This window comes from Pteronotus mesoamericanus, unplaced genomic scaffold (assembly GCF_021234165.1).
Source record: "Pteronotus mesoamericanus isolate MK-2021 breed Mesoamerican mustached bat unplaced genomic scaffold, CSHL_Meso_final contig_94, whole genome shotgun sequence".
Classification (NCBI taxonomy): domain Eukaryota; kingdom Metazoa; phylum Chordata; class Mammalia; order Chiroptera; family Mormoopidae; genus Pteronotus; species Pteronotus mesoamericanus.
The window spans coordinates 27,923,074-27,943,484 of NW_026555285.1; the positions used below are offsets into that span (position 1 = coordinate 27,923,074).

A 20,411-nucleotide genomic window follows, 5' to 3' on the forward strand; every position below is an offset into this window, starting at 1 on the left:
AACAAGGATATAAAGGTAAGGAGATTGTTTTCTTAAAATGTCATAGCTGGAATCTATAAATGAGCTGCTAACACTAGTAAATGACTTTAGTAAGATTGCAGAATACAGGGTCATTATGAACAAAGTTGGTTGTATTTCTATACACTAGAAATAAGCAGTTGAAAATTGGAATTAAAAGTTTTTAAAATACCATTTGTAATAACATCAAAACTATTAAATAATTAGTGGATAAAATCAACAAAATGTGAATCAAGTACAAGATCTGTATAATGAATTACTAAAAATCAAGTAAGTTGTGGAAAGGAACCCACCCATTCCTTAGAGAGGTTTGTAACATTGAAGAATGTTTTTTATATGGTTTGATTATTAGGAGAAAAAACAAGAACGATATGACAAAAATTATTTGAAATTCAAATGATAGTGCCCATAAATGAAGTTTTATTGAAACACAGCCACACTCATTTCTCTGCTTCCTATGCCTGGTTTCATGCCCCAGTTGCACGGTTGAGTGTTGCAATAGACATTTTATGGACCTCAAAGCCTGAAACTTTTACCCTTTGTCTCTTTCCGTAACAAAAAAAGTTTGCTGATTCCTTATCCGAAGCATTTATGCCTGCTTTTCAACAAGTTCAGTTCAGTAGCAGTGGCCATTGTCTATGTCCTGGGTGACCAATCGCAAGCCTGAGTGGGTGTGTCACCACCGGGAGATGGCCCCCCGCACGGCAGCATCGCTCGCTCCCGGGCATCTCTTTAGCTGGGTGCACGAAAAAATATTTGACTCTGTTTCTGGGTAAGGGATGACTGAAAGACTCCACTGACTGAAAGAAAAAGAATATTCTGTGCTTCCGAGATTCCTGTATTTTAAATAATTAGAACATCTCATGGTTCATAGGAAAACACAGGAAATATGATGAGAGGTCTTGGCTCAACCAGGATAGCATGTAAGGTGCCCTGTTACCTTTCCTGTGACAGGCTTGAAAACAAAAACAAGGTTTTGGCAACCTTGAATATTTAACCTTATTTGGCAAACACATAGTGCTTACTGTACCGGCACAGTTTTAAGCACTTACCAATATTATTTAATCCTCATGTTTAGATTGTTACCATTGTTAATCCCATTTTATAGATATGGAAACTGACGCACAGGTAGTAAGGGGCAGGTATGGAGTTTGAACCCATAAAGTCTGGCTTCAGAATCCTTGCTTAATTTAGTTATATTTAAAAATTTTAAATCACATTATGTGAAAGAATACTTCAGTCTCATCACGTGGACCTTCAAGGTAAGTTAAGGTACTTTTCGAAATATGTAACACAGTTTTTCAAAACATTTTACCATCACTGATATTTTTTTCTGTTTGAATCCCTAGATGACATTGTATTTTCATCTTTAGAGCCACAAGTATTTTTTATTAATTTTTTTAAAATTTTTCATTTGTTCTGGTGTGTTTTTGATCTTCAAAATGTGATTAATTATATGTTTTTAAAATAATCTTTAAAACCTGTTTTCGGTGTAGTTGTGAGGCTGCATTCCAGAAATATTTATAAATTCATATTAAATGTCTTTGCTTCTATGCTTGATTCCTTCCTGTGAAGAGTATCAGCATTCAAAATTTGCATTGATTATGGTTTTTGCAAGCCAATGTGTCTTCCCTAAATAGTATTATGCATTTCAAAATAAAGTAATTGAGAGAATACTCAATGGGAGAGATTTTAAAAGTACTCAAATAAAAAGTGGCACCCAGGCCTTATCTTATATTCACATGGATACTGTAAGTATTGGTAGGGCACAGAGCCAACTTTGTCCAAAACAAAAAACTCTTCTCTAGATCTCCTCCTAGGACATCCATTATACCTTCTGATTATTCAGGCTTCCTTAAACCTCTGACCCAAAACAAAGGTTTTCCTCTGCCCTTGGAGAGCATTTACGTGTTTTACTCCTTTGTGAAGAGCCCTTACCTGTTTTCTTCTTTGTTCACCTTTCAGTCATGACTTTTGTCTCTACGATCTTCTTCCTTTAATCGTGTCTGTCCACTCTTACCTGCCAGAGGTATGTTGCTGGAGATTGTGTTTTTGATACACGCTTTTTTTTTTTTTTTTTTTTCCCCTCTTGGATTCAGGATATAGTGTAAGGGCCTAGAAATTTGAGGCAGTCTTGGGTGCAAATTCCAGCTTTTCTACTTCCTTGGTAACTTTTCTGAGTTTCAGTTTCTTTATCTCTAAAAAGACAATAATCTCAAATTCTGTGTTAGCGTTTTAGAGATGATTAAATGAAAACCACAAACACAGAAGCAAATGTAAACACAAAGCACTGAGATGTTAGGCTCCTTTCTTCTGTATTGGTCTCTACACATGCTGACCAGGTCTCCTGCCAATTCAAGTACTCTCTTAAGAAATACCTTTATGATTCATCTCTGACTTTTGATCTCAAGTCTCTCATAACCCACTGGTTTGGGTCATGGTTATAAAAGCAAGTGAGAGAAAAGGAGGAGGAAGCAGGGCAATGAGGAAGGTGCCAACTTTCTGCCAGCCTAGACGGGGGATGAGAGGGCATGGGAAAGTGTGGAACGAACACTGAGACCCAAGAAAATACTTAAGAAGAGAAGGCATTTCTTCCAAATAATAATGTAGGATGTTTAAATGTTTAATTTTTTATTTAATTAATATTTATTAAATACCTTTTATTAGGTACTTTATTATTTCATTTTTATCATGTCATGTTTATAGCCATAAATAAATAGTTAAATACATACTTAGGTACGTAGATATCTTCTGGAATTTTACACACTTTCTCATTTGATAAACAGATGTAGAAGTAAAAATATGATCATAGTATATGTGTTAACTGTGCTAACAGGTCTAATATTTTATATCTACTTGCTTACAAATTTTAAAATAGATCTAATATGCAGTCTTTTAGTTTATTAAATATAATGAGAGAAATTTAGAGATGGGGGAGCAGACCTAACAAAGTGATTTAGTTATTATTTTTTCTTCTTTGCTTCTGTTTTACATACCTTTATGATAGACTTGATTATATTTTTGTAGGTAGGCCAGTGAGTTGCACTTACATTCCTAAAATGATGTGTACCTTTCACAATAACTTTAACTCATTAAAGAAGTTAGATATATCTAAGATATACCCACCTTTGCTCCCCTTTTTGCATTTGTTTTTAAGATGTTTTTAGAATATAGTCATGTCTGCTTCTGCCATGTTAGTCATTAGCCAAACTGTACATTCTTAGAAACTCCAGTCTAAATTGGAGATTGTAGCTCCATCATACCTGTCCTACAATCATTTTTGCGTCTTCTTTCTTCATGTAATTTTTCATTTTAAATTGACAACTGAACCTGGAAATAATAATCTTAATTAACTGATTTTGTTATTTTTCAGGAAAGAATGCCCCTCATCAGATTGGCTTATAAGGCTTGAGTGTTTTCTATCTTGGTTTGAACCATTTAATAATCTAAATTTTATAATATAAATAATTAACAGGACTCCATTCATTCATTCAGTACAGGTTTATTAAGAGCTTATAGTGTACCAGGTAAATCCAAAGATGCATTAAACAAGACTCTTGGGCTCAAGTAACATATTTTAATTATAGGAGACACTCTTGTGAGCATTTTACTTATATTAGCTCATTTACTTACCCAGAATTTAACATTCCCAAGTCTATCCTCTAAGATTTCAGTTCAGTAGTTCTAAGGTAGAACTATGGTATCTATACTTCTCTAAAGTTCCACAAGTGGTTCTGATGGTTATCCCTGGTTGGGCTACATAAAAATCAAGCTTCAGGGTCATCCCCACCCTTGCAAAAGAAAGTAAGTCTTGCTCTACTACCAAAGTATCTGGATTTGAACCCAGGACTCTGGTTTCTGGATTCATATTCAGGAGTTTCCTAGAGACATGGAAATTTTTTTTTAACTCGTTTTTCAGAACACTGATTTGTATAGGTTAAGGTTCATAGTGCTTGCCTGTTAATAGGAAGTTGGTCTAAATAGATAGCTTTTACATCCTTTTTTGCCTTTACAGTAGTTTTGCGTATAGAAAACTGACTTTTTTCCTTTGAGCTATATATTATGAAAAAATAGGACAAAACCATGATTAGCCTCCATTCTGCTGTTGTTCACTCTTGACACTATTGTTCATAAAAGCATTCCCCAAAAGTACTTAAGTTGTTTTTTTTTTATGGACTTCATTCTTTTAGAGTAGTTTTAAGTTTACAGCAAATTGAAACACAGACAGAGGTCCAAACGACATTTTTAGATTCTGTTTTATCTGTTTGAATTTTTTTCTTTACTGTAGGTAAGCCAACACTCTGAGGTATATATTGAAAGCAGCGCAAAATAGTTTTCAGTGCTGCGAAGCACTGATGTAGTGAATACTCTTGGTTCAAAGGATGGTCCAAGATGAATTTTTAAGTGTTTATTGTCATGTTGCCACAAAAGGGAAAACAGCTACTCTTTCAAACACTGTCAAAATATTTTACTCTAATTTTATCTCATGCATGCTTTGATTTATTTTAAGGCAGCATTCCTTTCATTGTATTTGTTTCATTTAAGTACTTTTATCTTCACATACCTGCAATATGTATTTTTTGCCTTTCTAAGATGGCCAAATATTACTACATATTGTTTATTTTATTAATAACAGTACACATTTTATTTGATCATGATATGATAGATGCATTGAATTACTCTAAATACATACTTGAAATTCTTATAAATCCATGGTACAGTTGTTAAGCATACTCAGCATTTTTAACTCTGCAAAAAAAGATCTCTCGCATTCATTTAAGAATTCGCTTGTAAGCCAAAAACGACAGATGTCGTATTACAGCTGAGAAGTGAACGGGTTGAAGAAATCATGTAAATGGCAGAAACATTTGGACAAATGACGAAGTGCCTTTTAAATTCCCTTTGCTTGCCCCGTAGTAATCACTGCTGCAACACTGATGGCAGTCTTATAAGTTTCTGTACCTGCTTTCTTTTCAGCTTAGAAAATTTCACAAGGGAAAGACTAGTTATTAGAACTCTGTTTCTGTCAATGAAAGGGAAGCCATTTCAAATGTGTTCTCTAGTATAGGTCAATTGTTCTTAACATGTTTTCTACCTTTAGAACATTTACCAGTTCAGCATATACCTATCAGTAAATTTCTCTGATTACATCCAGTGATTCTCTATCAGAAAACAGATATTTCCCACTAGGAGAGTTTATTACAATATAGAAAGCTGATATGTTATCTGGATAACAGGAGGTTCTGATCTGCCCTTCTTTCCAATTGATATATCAATTGAAATAATTGAAGAATATAATCATCCTTAAATATTAAAGATACAGGAATATGAAAAGTTATTTTTAAAGGAGTATTTGTAGATTTTCACAAATCTACCTTTTTAATTTAGTTGTAAATAGTACTTATATAAATGTACTTACATAAATGTACATTAAGTTGATATCTTCTGAAGTATATAAAACTACATTTAAAAGTTTTTCTCTTTTTTAAAGTAACAGAAATTGAAGATTGGGTATGGTAAGCAGGCGTGCCTATTTCTGGATGTAGAGATCTTGTAAATATTTTCCGGATATTAAAAAACCAAGCAACCAAAGACTTAATTTACTAGACATTGATGATGCCATGAGAAGTACTTTATTCCTTACTTGTCTAATAACACTTTGTTGTAAGAAGTTAAAGAGCTCTTAGCCAAAATTATTTAAATAGAAAGTACTTAATTCTTCATTTTTTACATTGCTCATATCAAAAATTTTTTGAGTTGCCTTCAGTAAAAGTACTTTTTTAAATCAAACTGTCTAATGTAAAATTAACTATTTTCCCAACCTCCCTCCGCCCAGATATTTTTTACCTACTACAGCGATATCATTTCCTCAGGATATATATACTTTTTCTTTTCTTTTTATGTAAGTGTAAATGTCCTTCTATGATTTTGATGTATCCATGAATGTCTAAATATGTACATAAGTAATGAGTCAAGTTTATTTTTTTAAAGAAACACGTTAGAACATATGGATCCAAACGATAGGCTCTTCCAGCAGCGCAGGCGCAGCCGGGGCTCCTGTGCTTTCCCGCACACGCCCCTGCAGCACTCAGGACAGTTACTTTACAAAACAGTCCTCAGAGCCGCCTTTAATGGTAACGGCCTTCTTCCTTCAAAGATGTATTTTGTTTTTGGAAATTCAGATTTATTCAGAGTATATAACCCTTTGCATTGGATGGGTACTACTATTTGGGGTGGGAAAATGAGGTGAGAAATTGGGGAGGAGCTAAATGTTTAAATGACAGTAGTGGACTAAAGAATGAAAAATTACAGGGTCAGTAAATACTTAGGAATGGGGTTTAATGGCATAGGAAAAATTTTAAGTTATAATATCAGGGAAAAGGACAGAAGATTTTATTTGAAAGAATGATTCACATATAATGTGCATAGCAAACATTTTCATATGTGATAATATCAAATATTGGAGAGGATGTGAGGAAACCATATGTCATACATGTCTGGTAAAATTTTAAAATGATAATTGCCAATGGAAGGGACATTGAGCAGTACCTATTAAATTTAAAATTCTTTGACCCAACAATTCCACTTTGTGATATCTTTCTTAGAGAAATGATTCACTTTTCCACAGGAAATTTATTTTTTTAGGATGGTCTTTGAAGTGGTGTGTATAATTTTAAAAATTAGAAACAATATAAATGTTCATCAGTTTAAAATAAGTGAATTGGAATTAATTAAATGACTGTGTATACCTTGTAGCCTACTGTGTAGCAAATGAAAAGAATGAAGGACAGATGGAAAGATGCCAAACTATATTCTTAAGTGAAAAAAGAAATTACAGAGTATATATGAAATGATACCATTTTTTAAAAAAAAAAAAGACATTTCCCTTTCCTACTCTTGAAGAACACTTGAATGTCAGGGGGCCCAGTTGATTGTGGGGCTCGGACACTGTCTGCCCCCTGCCGCCCGCGCCTCGAAAAATCGTGAGTAATTTTTGCAGTCTGGGCCCCAATGCCCATCTCAGCCCACCTGATTTTGCAGACTGGCCTTTCCAAAGACCCCAACGTGGAGCACAGCCCGCACCTCCATGGTGTCTAGCCTCTCAGTGATTCCATGTGTCAAAGCTGGGGCTCTGCCTTTTTGTAGACGAAACAGCCTCGCCAACTGCAGGCACTGTGGCCACTTCAGTCTGGAACGCTGACCTGTGAGCAGCTTTTTATTCTCCAAGTCAGGACAGCCACTTCCTCTCCCCCCATCACAGCTGCAGTGCAACCTGGAGGACTGGCCAGAACTGTTACTGTGAATGAGCACCTGGGTCCCAGGGTCCTAGTTTGCTCTGGTGCTGGGGGAAGGAGGACCGGCAGGGTCTCAGTGTTAAGATACATGAAAAAGACAAAAGCTCAAATTTTTTAAAAGTGGGAGAAACACATCCAAGCACTTTAACTCCACTGTACCAAGTGAACTGATACAGCTCAAAAGTTTTCCTTGATGCCAACTACGGATGCTGGAATTTTGTATTCTATTTTATAAAGATTTAATAAAACTCATAAAGACTAAAAGAAAAAGACTGATGATATATCCTCTGTGTATAACACACATGCATTGTTAAAAGAAAAGAGAAGGCAAAAGCTCTAGGAAGATACTCAGAAAACTGGTAACAGTGGTTGTCTCTGCAAGGAGAAAAGAAGTTGAGAGTGGTGATCACATCTTTAGTCTTTATTTGTTATATTTGATATTTTTACCCTAAGAATGGATTTAATAAATTACTTACAGAATTGAAAATATTTACCTGTCCAGAGAACAGAGGAAATATATGAAAATATAAACAGCAATTATTTGTATGGGCTTATGATTGATACTTTTTGTTTTATTATCTGAATCTCCTAAAATTCTGTAATAAACATTCATTGCTTATATAATCACAAAAATTAAAAAGACATTTAAAAAAATTAACAAAATGGCAAAAGGACATTTCTTATGAGTCTTATTAATTACCTCAATAAAAATTAATTCAGATTATTTTTAAACAATGACAGGAGTGTTTGTTCAGATAAGTATCTACTTCCAAGTCCTGTGAAATAGTAGCACTATTTCATTTGTTAAAAATTCAGACTTCTTTATTTTATTACAGAATTTTACTTACAATTTTTTTTTAGTTGCAACTCATGTTAATTAGACTCTAACAAATCCGTAAGTACAGTTTTGGTGCATAATTTTAGCTACTCGTTTAAGATACCAAGTTTCAAATCAGTGTAAATTGCCTTCATATGTTTGTTGTTATATCTCTCCTTTAAAGTGAAAAAGCCCATATTTTAGAAACCTTGAATATGATACATGACTAGTAAATATTGTCTGACCAATCAATTAGTTAAGTTCTAACAGGTTTTAGTAAATCCTGGTATTCGTGTCTTTGCTCAGATATCACCTTAACAGAGAAATGCCTTCCCTGCCCCACCTACCTAAAACAGGACCACCACTAATAATTTCTATCATTCTTTATTCCTTCACTTTATTGTAAATTTATTTGAACTTATTAGCATTACCACCTTGCATTTGTTTGTCTCTCTCCCACCACTAGAATATGAGCTTGAGAAGTAGCGATGCTCTTTGTGGTTCACTGATATCTAAAAGTACCTAGCACATTAGGTGCACAATAAATATTTTTAAATGAAATGGGTGTTGAAGAATGAAATATTCAGGTTAATGAGCAGTTAGCCCTATATAAAATATCAGTTTTGAAGAAGAAATTATATATATGTACTTTTGTAAAAAGTATTGTGTCTTGTACCTTATACTTATTATGCTTTAATTATGTAGTTGGTAGAATACTAGTTAATATAATATTAGATGTAGATCTATATAGATAGATATATATACAGGTAGATATACTATTAAGGAAAAAAAAACTTTAGAAATACTTGAAAAGTCAGTGGTTTAGTATTTTAACCTAAGATGATTAGCTTTCCTTGGCCACAGAAACAGAAAATCCAGACGAACAGTTTTTTTCCTGTTCTTAATTAGAATAAGCAAATCTTAGGATTTGGTTAACTATCATTCAGTGCCTCACTCAGAGCCATTTTGAATATGTGGTACAGGCCTAGAAATATAACCAAGATTCTTTGTAAAAAGGGTGAAAATGAGCTGTATCCTCTTGAAATTGAAATAACAGGTACAAAGTAATTAATATGTGGATGTTATTAGCTCAACCAAAATGAATAACTTAAAGGACTTGAGTATCAGACTCTGTGAGGCCTTATTAATAGAATAAGGTGAAAGAGGAGTCTGAAACACCCCAGTGAAGTGGATTGGAATCCCACCTATGTAAATGAAACTGATTCTCAGTCGATTAGAGACTAGCGCTGATTCTCAGCCTCTGTCCTTGCCGACTCCAATTTCCCACAGTGAAATCCACCATCTCCCCAAGATTTCCCACCTGGAGACTCAGACCCATCTCTGTTTCAAAGTTTATCATCGGCCTATGCCCCCTTTTCTTTGAAATTTGGAATTAAGTTACTCTCCTCACATGAAGGATTTAGTGGTGCAACCATGACTACCTGCTTCCATGTATTTTTCTAAACTACAGTATTTTCTCTGTATTGACCCAGAGTACCTTTTAACATGTCTTCTCCTTATACATCCGGCCCCAAAATCTGTTGCAGTGACTATTCCTTAAGAGCAAGCATTTCATTGTAGGACTTGAGATTACTATTTTTACAGTAGCATACAATATATGGATGAATCTTATGAAAACTAGAAGAACCCAGTTACAAAGGTAACATACAGAATAATCTAGCCAAATGGGAAATTTGGGATGAGATGCTTGTAAGGATAACTGGAGATTCTGATTACACTTTATAGGAAATTTGACCTCTTACTATGGTGAATAAGGTTATCAAACATAAAGTTGTTAATATACAAATAATATTGAGTTAGTTTAAACAAGATGTTCACATAAAGAGGATAAAATGAGATAAGTCAACACAGTAAACTGCATTTGGTTATATTAGCAAAACAAATAAGAGGGAGTTACCCTAAATCTCAAGTTATGCTCCGGATGTCTACTCCTGCTGGAACTACTTTTGCAGCTCTAATGTTTCTTCAGGATTTTCACAGTTTAATTTAACAAATTAAAATCATAATTATTACAAAGGCAAAATTACTTGAGGAAGATTCTTCCATGGCATATACAACATGGGAACTTGTTAATCCTTCAGAATTATCATTTGATATATGGATTATCATTCATTTTGTCAGCTTACTAAGCTTAGTATTCTCAAAGTCCATTTGGTCTATGGAATTAACATTAATTAGGTTTGTCAGTTTATTAAACTTAGTATTCTCACATCTGTAGAAGTTTACCGTTGTTCTTTAACTTTTCAGTATAAGGAAAGAATAATTGTGCTAAAAGTGACTTTCAAGTGCCATATAATGAATAAAAAGAGCAGGTGGACTCTAAAAGCTAAGTTTTTAATTTCTTATTTGGAGTTTGCATTGATCTCAGAATTACCCACAATGTCCTGAATCCATAAGAGGGCAAACTTTGTAGTTAAATCTTTTCAAAACAATTTATTTTAAAAATCAATATCACATTTTAAGTGATTCATCCAGAATTTATTTTAGTGATATGGTCTAGTGTGTTGTGTAGTGTAGCATACAAAGTAGGTATTGATTTCACACATTTTATACATTTATGTTTCTAAAACACTCCTTGAGCACAGGGACATTTTCATGTCAGCAAAATGTTGAATTGATACATTTTTGAGTAAAATAATTTTTTACTACTTCACACCCATGGAGATGGCTGTGATCAAAAAGGGAAAGTGAGTTTTCAGTTTGGGCCTCTGGAGAGATGGCTACAGTGCAGGGGCCTCAGGTGAATGTGGACGGCATCAAGCCAGAACTGAGCAAAAATGAGCTAAAGAGATACCCAAAAGCTGAGAGGAAAGTAGTGCAGAAGGAGGAGAAGTAGTGGTAGGAGAGCTTAAAAAAGGGACAATGGCCTCTGCTCACCTTGATTCCAGACACTTCCATTTCTCCCTGTATTCCCCTGGTGCCTTTCAACTGCTACCCCCGATGCTGGAGCTCAGAGAGTGAGTCTGGGTAGGTGAGTCCATGTGTGGGCTCTTTAAGAGGAACTGCTTGGGGCTCTAGAAGTTTCTTCCACCAACTCAATCCCCACTAGTTTTTGCAGCCAGAAGTTGTGGGGACTTATCTTCCTGGCACTGGAACCCTGGGATGGGGATCCTGGTGTGGGGCTGGGACTCCTCACTTCTGTGATATCCATCCCAAACTTTTATCCACCACATGTTGGTGAGGCACCAGCCCGTTCCGTGTCTGTGCCTCTCCTACCAGTCTGGGTGGATGTAGTTGCTTTAATTCCATAGTTGTCAAACTTCTATTCAACTTGATTTCCGATGGTTCTGAATGATGGTTGTTCTATATTTTAGTTGTAATTTTGATTTGGTGTGTAAAGAGGTGAGCTATGTCTGCCTACACTGCCATCGTGCCTGGAAGTCCTATACTAGCAACTTCTATCTGTTAAAGAAATACTCAATGTTTCTGAGCCTCAAGTTTCTCATCTGCAAAACCTAGTAGGGTTTTTGCAAGGATTTAGTGAGATGCTGTGAATTAAATAGACTATGCCCTCTGCTTCACTACCCTATACAAACTCTGGCTGCTTTTTCCTAGAACGCTTCCCACCCATCCATCCTCCTGCCTTACACATCCCTGTATATTCCCACTGAACCCACTAATTACCCTAATGAAGCACTTAACACAATCTGTTGAATTTTCGTGTTTATTTTCCTGTCTTCCCCAGCAACCTAAATTCTTTAAAGGGGAAAACTTATTTTGTCTACCATTGTATGCATATTTACCTGGCATATTGACTAACTCAATAAACATTTGAATAAATGAATTTTAATAACATATTTAGCATTCTATTAGGTGCAGAATGGCTCCCTAAAAGGGTGTAATGAGTTTGTGTTTTGCTTCCTGTTAGAACATAATCAACCTGAAGCATTTTTAAATTTACAATATGTGGTGATTTATATGTTAAGTGGTAATACTTTTATTACTAGTTATACCTATGAAATGAAGAGAATTTTCCTTATCTTTGTTGTAATAGACTTTGTAGCTATATATTTATCTTTGTAATTTGTATGTTATGTTTTCCTGTAATATCAAAGTATATATATGTTTACTGACTTAGAAATTTATTTTACAAGTATCTCAAGAATTTGCAGTTTAATGTGCATGTTTCATGCCATTCTTCTCCATCTGAGATTAGACTTAGAATGAAATAGCCAGCTAGGAAGCAATGCTGTAGATTTAAGGCCTGTGAAATATATAAAAATTAAGTCATTTTAAGCAATATAACTGAAATTTCCTCTTACTATTTTTTATTTTAAATGTCTTACAAAATAATAATAGGCAATAATTACTCCTGGATGGAAGGAATGGAAATAAGGGAGCATTAGAAGAAGTTTAATTGATACGTTTTGTTCTCTGGATTTAGCATATTTCCATACATATGCCTATCTAAATAATTTACAAAAGCTTTGCTGAATAAATATGTTATTAAGTACATGATAAAATGTGGGTATGGAAAAATAGTAATGTTTATGTTCATATAAATCATCAAGATTTCTTTAAAGTCTCATAACCATTCTGCTTCTTCCAGGTACAGAGAACTACAACTTAGTACAGAAAGCAAAGTAACTGAATTTCTCCATCAAAGTAAATTAAAATCTTTTGAAAGTGAGCGCATGCAACTTATCCAAGAGGAAACTGCGAGAAATCTCTCACAGTGTCAATTGGAATGTGAAAAATATCAGAAAAAACTGGAGGTACATATACAAACTTTTCTTTCAAAATTAGCATAGCATATGAGGTCCATGAGTGCAAGGCCTATATCATATTGAGCTTTGTCAATGATATTTGTGTTGTGAATGAGAAAAGACCTGTATCTTTCTTTTTATTTTATAATTTTTTAATTGTTATTCAGTTACAGATGTCCTGCCTTTTTCCCCTTTGCTGTCCCCTGACCCCTTCCTGCTCACTCCCAAAGTCAGTCCCCCGTCACTGTCCCTGCCCAGGAGAATCTTTCTTTTTAAAAGTTCTCTTATCAAGAGGACCTACCTTCCTGTTCTAGATAAATAGGTAAAAAGAAGGAATGCAATGTTTCCAAGAAAAGAAATGCAGATTGCTAAGAAATAAATGAAAATGTGTTCTTCCTAATAATTAAAGAAATGTGAATTTAAACTTTTTTTTTTTTTTTTTTTTTACCTTATGGGAAATCTCATGCAGTTAGAAAATGGAATACCCCTTCTGGTGAACAGTATGATAATATCGCTAATGCCCTTAAAAAAATTGATCCAGTAATTTTAGTTAAAGAAATTTTACCTAAAGAAATAAGAGATATTAATGGTACATTACAGCATTATTTATTACAGTAAAAATTGGAAGTGACTTAAGTGTCTAACAATAGATAATTAAAAGATTTTCAATTAGTGTAAGTTATATTTTGCTGTAATCATGCATTGTATGATTACATGCAATCATGTTCTCGACTATTTTAGACTTGGGGGAAATGGTCATTAGAAACATTTAATGAAAGATTTAGTAATTTTATTAGCATTATTAGCTAACAATGTAACTATTCATTACAATATCTCAGATTACATTTCTAAAAAGTACTTTGCTAAGTAAAACTAAGATTAACAACATAAAGGGTCTCTCCGAAAATAAAGCCTTAGGGAAAACATAAAAATGACATTAAATACATAGATATTTAAGAAAACATAAGTAAAAGCTGCGGATGGTGTCCACTGCTGGAGCAAACCAGTGTTCCTCATTTAATACTTTTTCAGATACCTTTTTCAGAAAACCACTGCAGGTACAATTTGCTACAGCAAATTCTTCTGTGCATATTCAGTGAGACTGTATTAGACTAGCTGATTTGGAATTTGTCTTTTGCAAGTTAATGTTTTCCTTGGTTTAAATTTCGTAATTCCTAGCAAAATGACTTTCCTTTCCCTTTTCATGTTGGATGACTGTGCTTAAGGATGTGTCTTGGAGCAGGGTGGTGGAGGTGTATAGGGAAATAATACAGAGACACTTCTTTCTCTCTACACTTCTGAAACAAACACTTCACTAAACAACACTTTACAACACACCGTGATGATGTTTTCTAAACCATTCGATTTTGTTATTTTTAGCTGTTGCAATCCCAATAGATTTCACGATCCCATAAAGGTTGCAACTTGCAGTATGAAAACCACTCTCCTATAGACCTACCCACTTGGTCTGTGGGTGCAGGTAAATAGTAATCAATGTATTTCTTTCTATAAATGTCTTTTGTGGAAAAGCACCTTTGTAAAAATTACTGTGATCTTTAAAACTCTAGTTGGTTAAAAAAAAAACAAACAACTGAGGCTTTAGGGGAATTTCTGTACATTCTCTCCTCTGTTAAACTAGGATCCTTGAGAGAACTAAAACTATTCATTTATCATTACATCACAAGTGCCTAACAGTGCTTTGCTCATGGTAGATGCTCAATAAATATTTTATGAGTGAATGAATGGTTTGATGAATGCTAATATAGAACCATTGTTTGAATCTATTTTCCTGAAATACTAGAAAGTGTTTCTAAGACAACTCTTATTTAGAACAAATAATTTACAGAAAAATAATTTTGTGAAGGGTAAGTATTATTACAGTTATTATGTACTCTTCTGGGGTTTTACCAAATAATCTCATGTTTTTATAACTTATGGGCAATTTATTTTGTCTTAATTATCACTTGACAAAGGCTCTCAAAACACTGGCTTTTTATATTTTGTCACTTTTAAAAAATTCTTGGCCTATAACTTCGTATTGCATATATATATAGTTTGATGTAGTTTTGCATTACCATAAAGTTACTTAAAAGAAGGGAACTATCCACTGAGACCTTGATATTGAATGGATTCCTAAAAGAAATTGACCTACTTTATATATTCATGTTTAAATTCAAATGTTTATACATTGGTTTTTCCTGAAGCATCTTTAATATAATAATGGTCCATAGGTCTAGTAATAAAGTTCTTCTTGTGCTTTTCAGAAGCAGTAGTGACTTTGTTTAGAGCAGTCACTCAAACAAATCCATACTGAAAGGGAATTCTCTATCATGGGGTACAGAGGTATTTGGAAGATATACACAAGCAGAAGTTTCTGGGCATTTCTCCTCTATGTTATGAAGAGAGAATTTTAAATTATATCTCTCAATTTAATGCTATTTCTAAAATTTCATATTAAAATAATACCTGATAAAATATCTCATTTTCAACTTTTTGATTCTTTAGATACCTATTTCTGCAGTTTTTCTTTGTTGTGTTTTTTTTTGTTGGCGGAGTACTGGGATGCAGATGAAAGATACCAGCTCTTCTGTGAGAACAGTCATTTAACACTGTCTTTACTGATTCCTCTCTTTTGACAGTGGAATTAATAAGTGCCATCAACAACCAGATTTTTAATGAACTACAACCCAATATAATGAACTCTGTAAATGCCCCAGATTGTTTCACTGTGTAGTGATTTCTTTAAAAAGAATACTAAGTATCTACAAAACACATTCCCAGTCAGCAAGAAGACATAATGCTTAAACTTGAATTTCCTTTTTCTTATCCAATCAAGGACATAAGAAATTGTCCAAAAATATTCCCATGTTATTTTTTCTCCCTCCAAAGGAATATATTTGGAGGATGGAGTATAATGTTTAGTTAATTATGAGGGGAAGTTTTAATGGAGATAATTGAAGAAAGTGAGATGGAATATATTAAAGAAATTAAATTGTAATCTATGCTTGTTAAATACTGTAAATAAATCTCCTGCATATTCTTTTTCCACCGCACAGAATGTGCTCAATCACATACATTTGTTACGGTGAACTTCATGCCTATTAGAGAAAGTGTTGTCTACAAAATTATTTAATTGTAGAGAATTGAAGTTAATTTAAATTCATACATCTCTATTGCTATAAACCATTTAATCCAAGTTTTTTGTTTTGTTTTGTTTTTAACCTCACCTGGGGACATGCTTATTTGAGAGAGGGGAAGGGAGGGAGAAAGGGAGAGAAACATCGGTATATGAGAGGAACATCAATCAGTTGTCTTTCATAGGCGCCCTGACCAGGACCAAACACACATGTGAGGCATGTGCTCTGTCTGGGAATCCAACCTGTGGCCTTTCAGTTTGCAGGACGATGCCCAACCACCTGAGCCACACCAGCCAGGACACAAGTTTTTATAATTGCATTTCTTACAGTAGTAGTAGTAGTAGTAGTAGTAGTAGTAGTAGTAGTAGTAGTAGTAGTAGTAGTTGTAGTAGTAGGAGTAGTTTTCAACATTTACAATGCTCTGTGCACTCTGCTAAACTGTGAATTTACCATTTCATTTAATCCTCCAACAATATTTTGCGGTAGTCCTGGAAAGAATAAGTAATTGCCTAAGATCACAACTAGTAAGTACCAAAGGAAGGGTTGAAATCCAAACCTTCTGGATCAAAACCATATTTTTAACCATACTGTTCTGTTGCTTCTCAGTACTGTGTTAGGGAGCAAGTGTACTACCACTCCTTAATTTAATCTGTACTAATAAATACACTTTTTAGATAATTGGAATTTAAGCATTAAAACATCCCTTTGTCACTACAAATGTCTCCTTTTTTAGTGAATTTATAATTGTCATGATAATGATTCCTTCAATGAGTTACCATTCAAGAATAAAGGACTTTTTGTTCTTACACAATACTCCATTTCCCTGCCTTTTGGTATCACTTTTTCTAATTTTTTATCCTTTCTTTTTATACAAAGGCATTTTCTGATACAGCCCCAGGTAGCCCTTCACATTTACATTTGGATTTGCTGCTTGGAAGTTATGATTGTTCAAGAAACCAAAAATCTTACTAGAAATATGGCAAAGGTAGATAAAATAAGCTCTGGCGGGAAACTGAAAGGCTTGTTATGAGTATATCTCTTTGCACACAGCTTCCTAAGTGAAGCTGTTTCTCAAAACGGCTGTGATCTATAGATAAATGGCCACCAAATAAGCACGGTGTTACTGCATTTTTGAATTCTAACAAGCAGATGCTAGTCTGACTCTTATAACTGTTTGAGTTTTAATTTGTTTTTTATTAAATTATGTAATAAGGTGCTTTGTAATTTTCAGTTAAAAACAACTGAATTGTTTTCTGTAGAAATAATTGTATTTTACTTTCTCAGTCATTTCAATTGAACTATTTTCTCTTCATATATAAATTATTAAAAAGAGAAAAATGTATTCTTGTATTATGTTTTTGTCTTAACTGTTAACTTACTTAATTTTGCCTTTGCAATTTTTTTCTCTCACTATCAGGTTTTAACTAAAGAATTTTATAGTCTCCAAGCCTCTTCTGAAAAACGCATTACTGAACTCCAGGCACAGAACTCTGAGCATCAGGCAAGACTAGACATTTATGAGAAATTGGAAAAAGAGCTTGATGAAATAATAATCCAAACTGCAGAAAGTAAGCCTGCCTCCCAAACACACCCCCAAACACACACAGCTTTTTCTTTTCTTTTTTAATTTATTGTTATTCTTTTAATTAGAAGCACCAAGAAACCTGGTATTTTTTCTAAAACTGCTTTGGTATATTTCTTTCAAGTATAATTGGTGACCTTTTTTTAAAGAATATTTTATTTTATTTTTTAAAGATTCTTACTTTAATTTTTTTAAATTTATAAATCATGTTTATTCTATTACAGTTGTCTCAATTTTTTACCCTTTTACCCCTCTCCACCTATCCCACCCCCACCCCCCACTCCCACAGTCAATTCCCATTCTGTCGTCCATGTCCATGGGTCATTCATACATGTTCCTTGTCTAGTTCCTTCCCCTTCTTTCCACCATTGTCCTCCTTCCCCATTCCCTCTGTCCACTTTTAGTCTGCTCCATGTTTCCATGCCTGTGGTTTATTTCGTTCATTAGTTTATTTTGTTGAATAGAGTCCACTTAAAGGTGAGATCATACGGTATTTGTCTTTTGTCAACTGCCTTATTTCACTTAGCTTAATATTCTCCAGTTCCATCCATGTTGTCACAAAAGATAGGAGTTCCATATCTCTCTCTCTCTCTTTCTTTCTTTCTTAAATGCAGATTGATTTTATTTATTTTTTAAATGTCAGAGTTAATTATAAAATATTTAAAAAATTTAAAACCATTATAAAGTCTCAGCAATTAAACCAACATGACATAAGCACAGAAATAATCAAGTAGATCAATGAAATATAATGAGCATTCTAGAGACAAACATATATATTTGTCTAACAATATATGATTAAGTTGATATTTCAAGTCAATGGGTAAAATAAGGCTTATTCAACAAATATTATTCATTATTACTTGAAATAAAACAGGTATTGAGCCCTATTTCACACATTATACAAGAAATATTCAGGTGAGTTAAAAATCAATATGTAGAACCTAAGGAGTTTTAGAAGAAAATAAAACTAATATATTCCATGACCTGAAGTAAAATATTCAAACCCAGAAGCTATAAAGTAAATATTGAAATATGACTATATTAAACATTTAACTATAGTAATATACATATAAAAAAAGTTAAAAGACAAGGAATAAAATAGAGAAGTATTTGCAACACATCTAAAATATGATTAATAGGTATTTTTTTGGCGGGGAGGGGAGTTCTACAAACTTTACTCAATAAATGGGTAAAGAATACCAAAAAGTTATTTAAAGATTTTTTTTAAATAATAGAAATAGGCAAGAAATATACTAAAACAGGTTTAGTTTCAACAAATAGTAAAGGAACAATTAAAATAACATCATTGTCACAATCAGACTAATGAGTATTAAAAATATTGGTAATATCAAGTATTGGCTAAAGAATATTTTATATTTTAAAACTTAGTTTTGGTTCTAGTAGTTGAGATTTTTAAAAAATTGGTTCACTGTGGTCAATTTTATCTTTTATTCAGTTCACTCATTCAGTGTTAATTGTTTACATGTGTCTGGATCTGAAGATATTTCATAAATAATGCTTGCTTATAGGAGTTTCTTGTTTACTGGGAGAGACAAACATGTTAACAAATAATTAAGTGAGCTAAGTGCTATTAGCAAGAGATAGGCAGTCCTTGGTGAAAGTACAGAAAAGAGACCCTCAGTAAATTCAGCCTTTGTGGTGAGGAGTACCTAAGAGAAAAGATAGCATTTGAATGAGTCCTGAACAACAGATAGACATTCTTTGAATATACGATGTTATAATCTTTGACCCCGATTCGTACTTTTATTTTCTGTGTTGCCCCTGACTCTAAGGGAATATTTTAAATGAACATTTCACTATTGACTGCAGTGTTTGCTACAGTACATTATTTGTGTTTAAAGGTGAGAAATAATAGTGGCTTTCTTATAAAAGTGCATTTTAACATCATTTGGAGTTGACATTAAATTTGAATCTATTTGGGGAACATTTTATTGTAAAGAATATATTAATAGGCTTAAGAAAAACTGTTATTTCATTTGTATCATTGTCTTTTTTCCATTTTCAATGTCTGTTCATTGCAATAGTTTTCAAATGTATCTTCATTTCTTCACTGGAGTCCAAGCAACCTTTGTAAAATACGGGTTTGATCATACCATGCACTGGCTTGAATGCCCCTGTCATCTTAAAAGTCAAATTCCATAGCTTGACTTTTTTATGATTAGACTCATTTATCTTTCAACTTTTTATGCCTTACCATTTCATAGCATATCATATTATTTTGAAAGTTTTATACTCTGTCTTAGCTCTATAACTTTGCATATGCCCTTCTGTTGAAAAAAAATTAATAGAAAAAACTTTCTCAATCCAATAAAGAATATCTACAAAAAAAAATCTATTGCTATAATATCATACCTAATGATGAAATATTAAGTGCTTTCCCTTTAAAGAAGAGATCAGGGCAAGGATTTATATTTTTATAACTTCTATTACACATTGTAATTGAACTTCTAGCAGTAATATAAGACAAGAAAGAAAAAAGTATAAAGATCACAAAGAGAAGAATTATTTTCTAATTACAAAACAATCACAATACAGTGGTAAGTAAAATTAACAGGTATACTTAAGATTTATACCTTCTACTATATGTAAGTGGTATTTTTTACAAAAGAACTCCAAAGAAATATTAAACTGTAGTTGACGATTTACATGTTAAACTAGACGTTTGCATCATATTTTGAATTACACACAAAAAATAAAATAGATTTATAGGTTGTTAGGAGGATGGAAAGATGTGTGATAAATAAATATAGTATAATGTTTAATTTATAATCCAGATATTATATATATGGGTGTACACTGTTCACCTTTTTCAGC

At 33.3% G+C, this 20,411-nt stretch overlaps 1 protein-coding gene across 1 annotated transcript in view; it reads left to right on the top strand.

Annotated features, from left to right (window-relative positions):
* PIBF1 (progesterone immunomodulatory binding factor 1) overlaps positions 1 to 20,411 on the top strand; it is a 177,386-nt gene that overhangs the window by 77,670 nt on the left and 79,305 nt on the right. The window contains exons 11-12 of the mRNA XM_054586420.1: positions 12,701 to 12,866; positions 17,412 to 17,562. Of these exons, the coding sequence (XP_054442395.1) occupies positions 12,701 to 12,866; positions 17,412 to 17,562 (317 nt within the window). The remainder of the gene's footprint in view (positions 1 to 12,700; positions 12,867 to 17,411; positions 17,563 to 20,411) is intronic.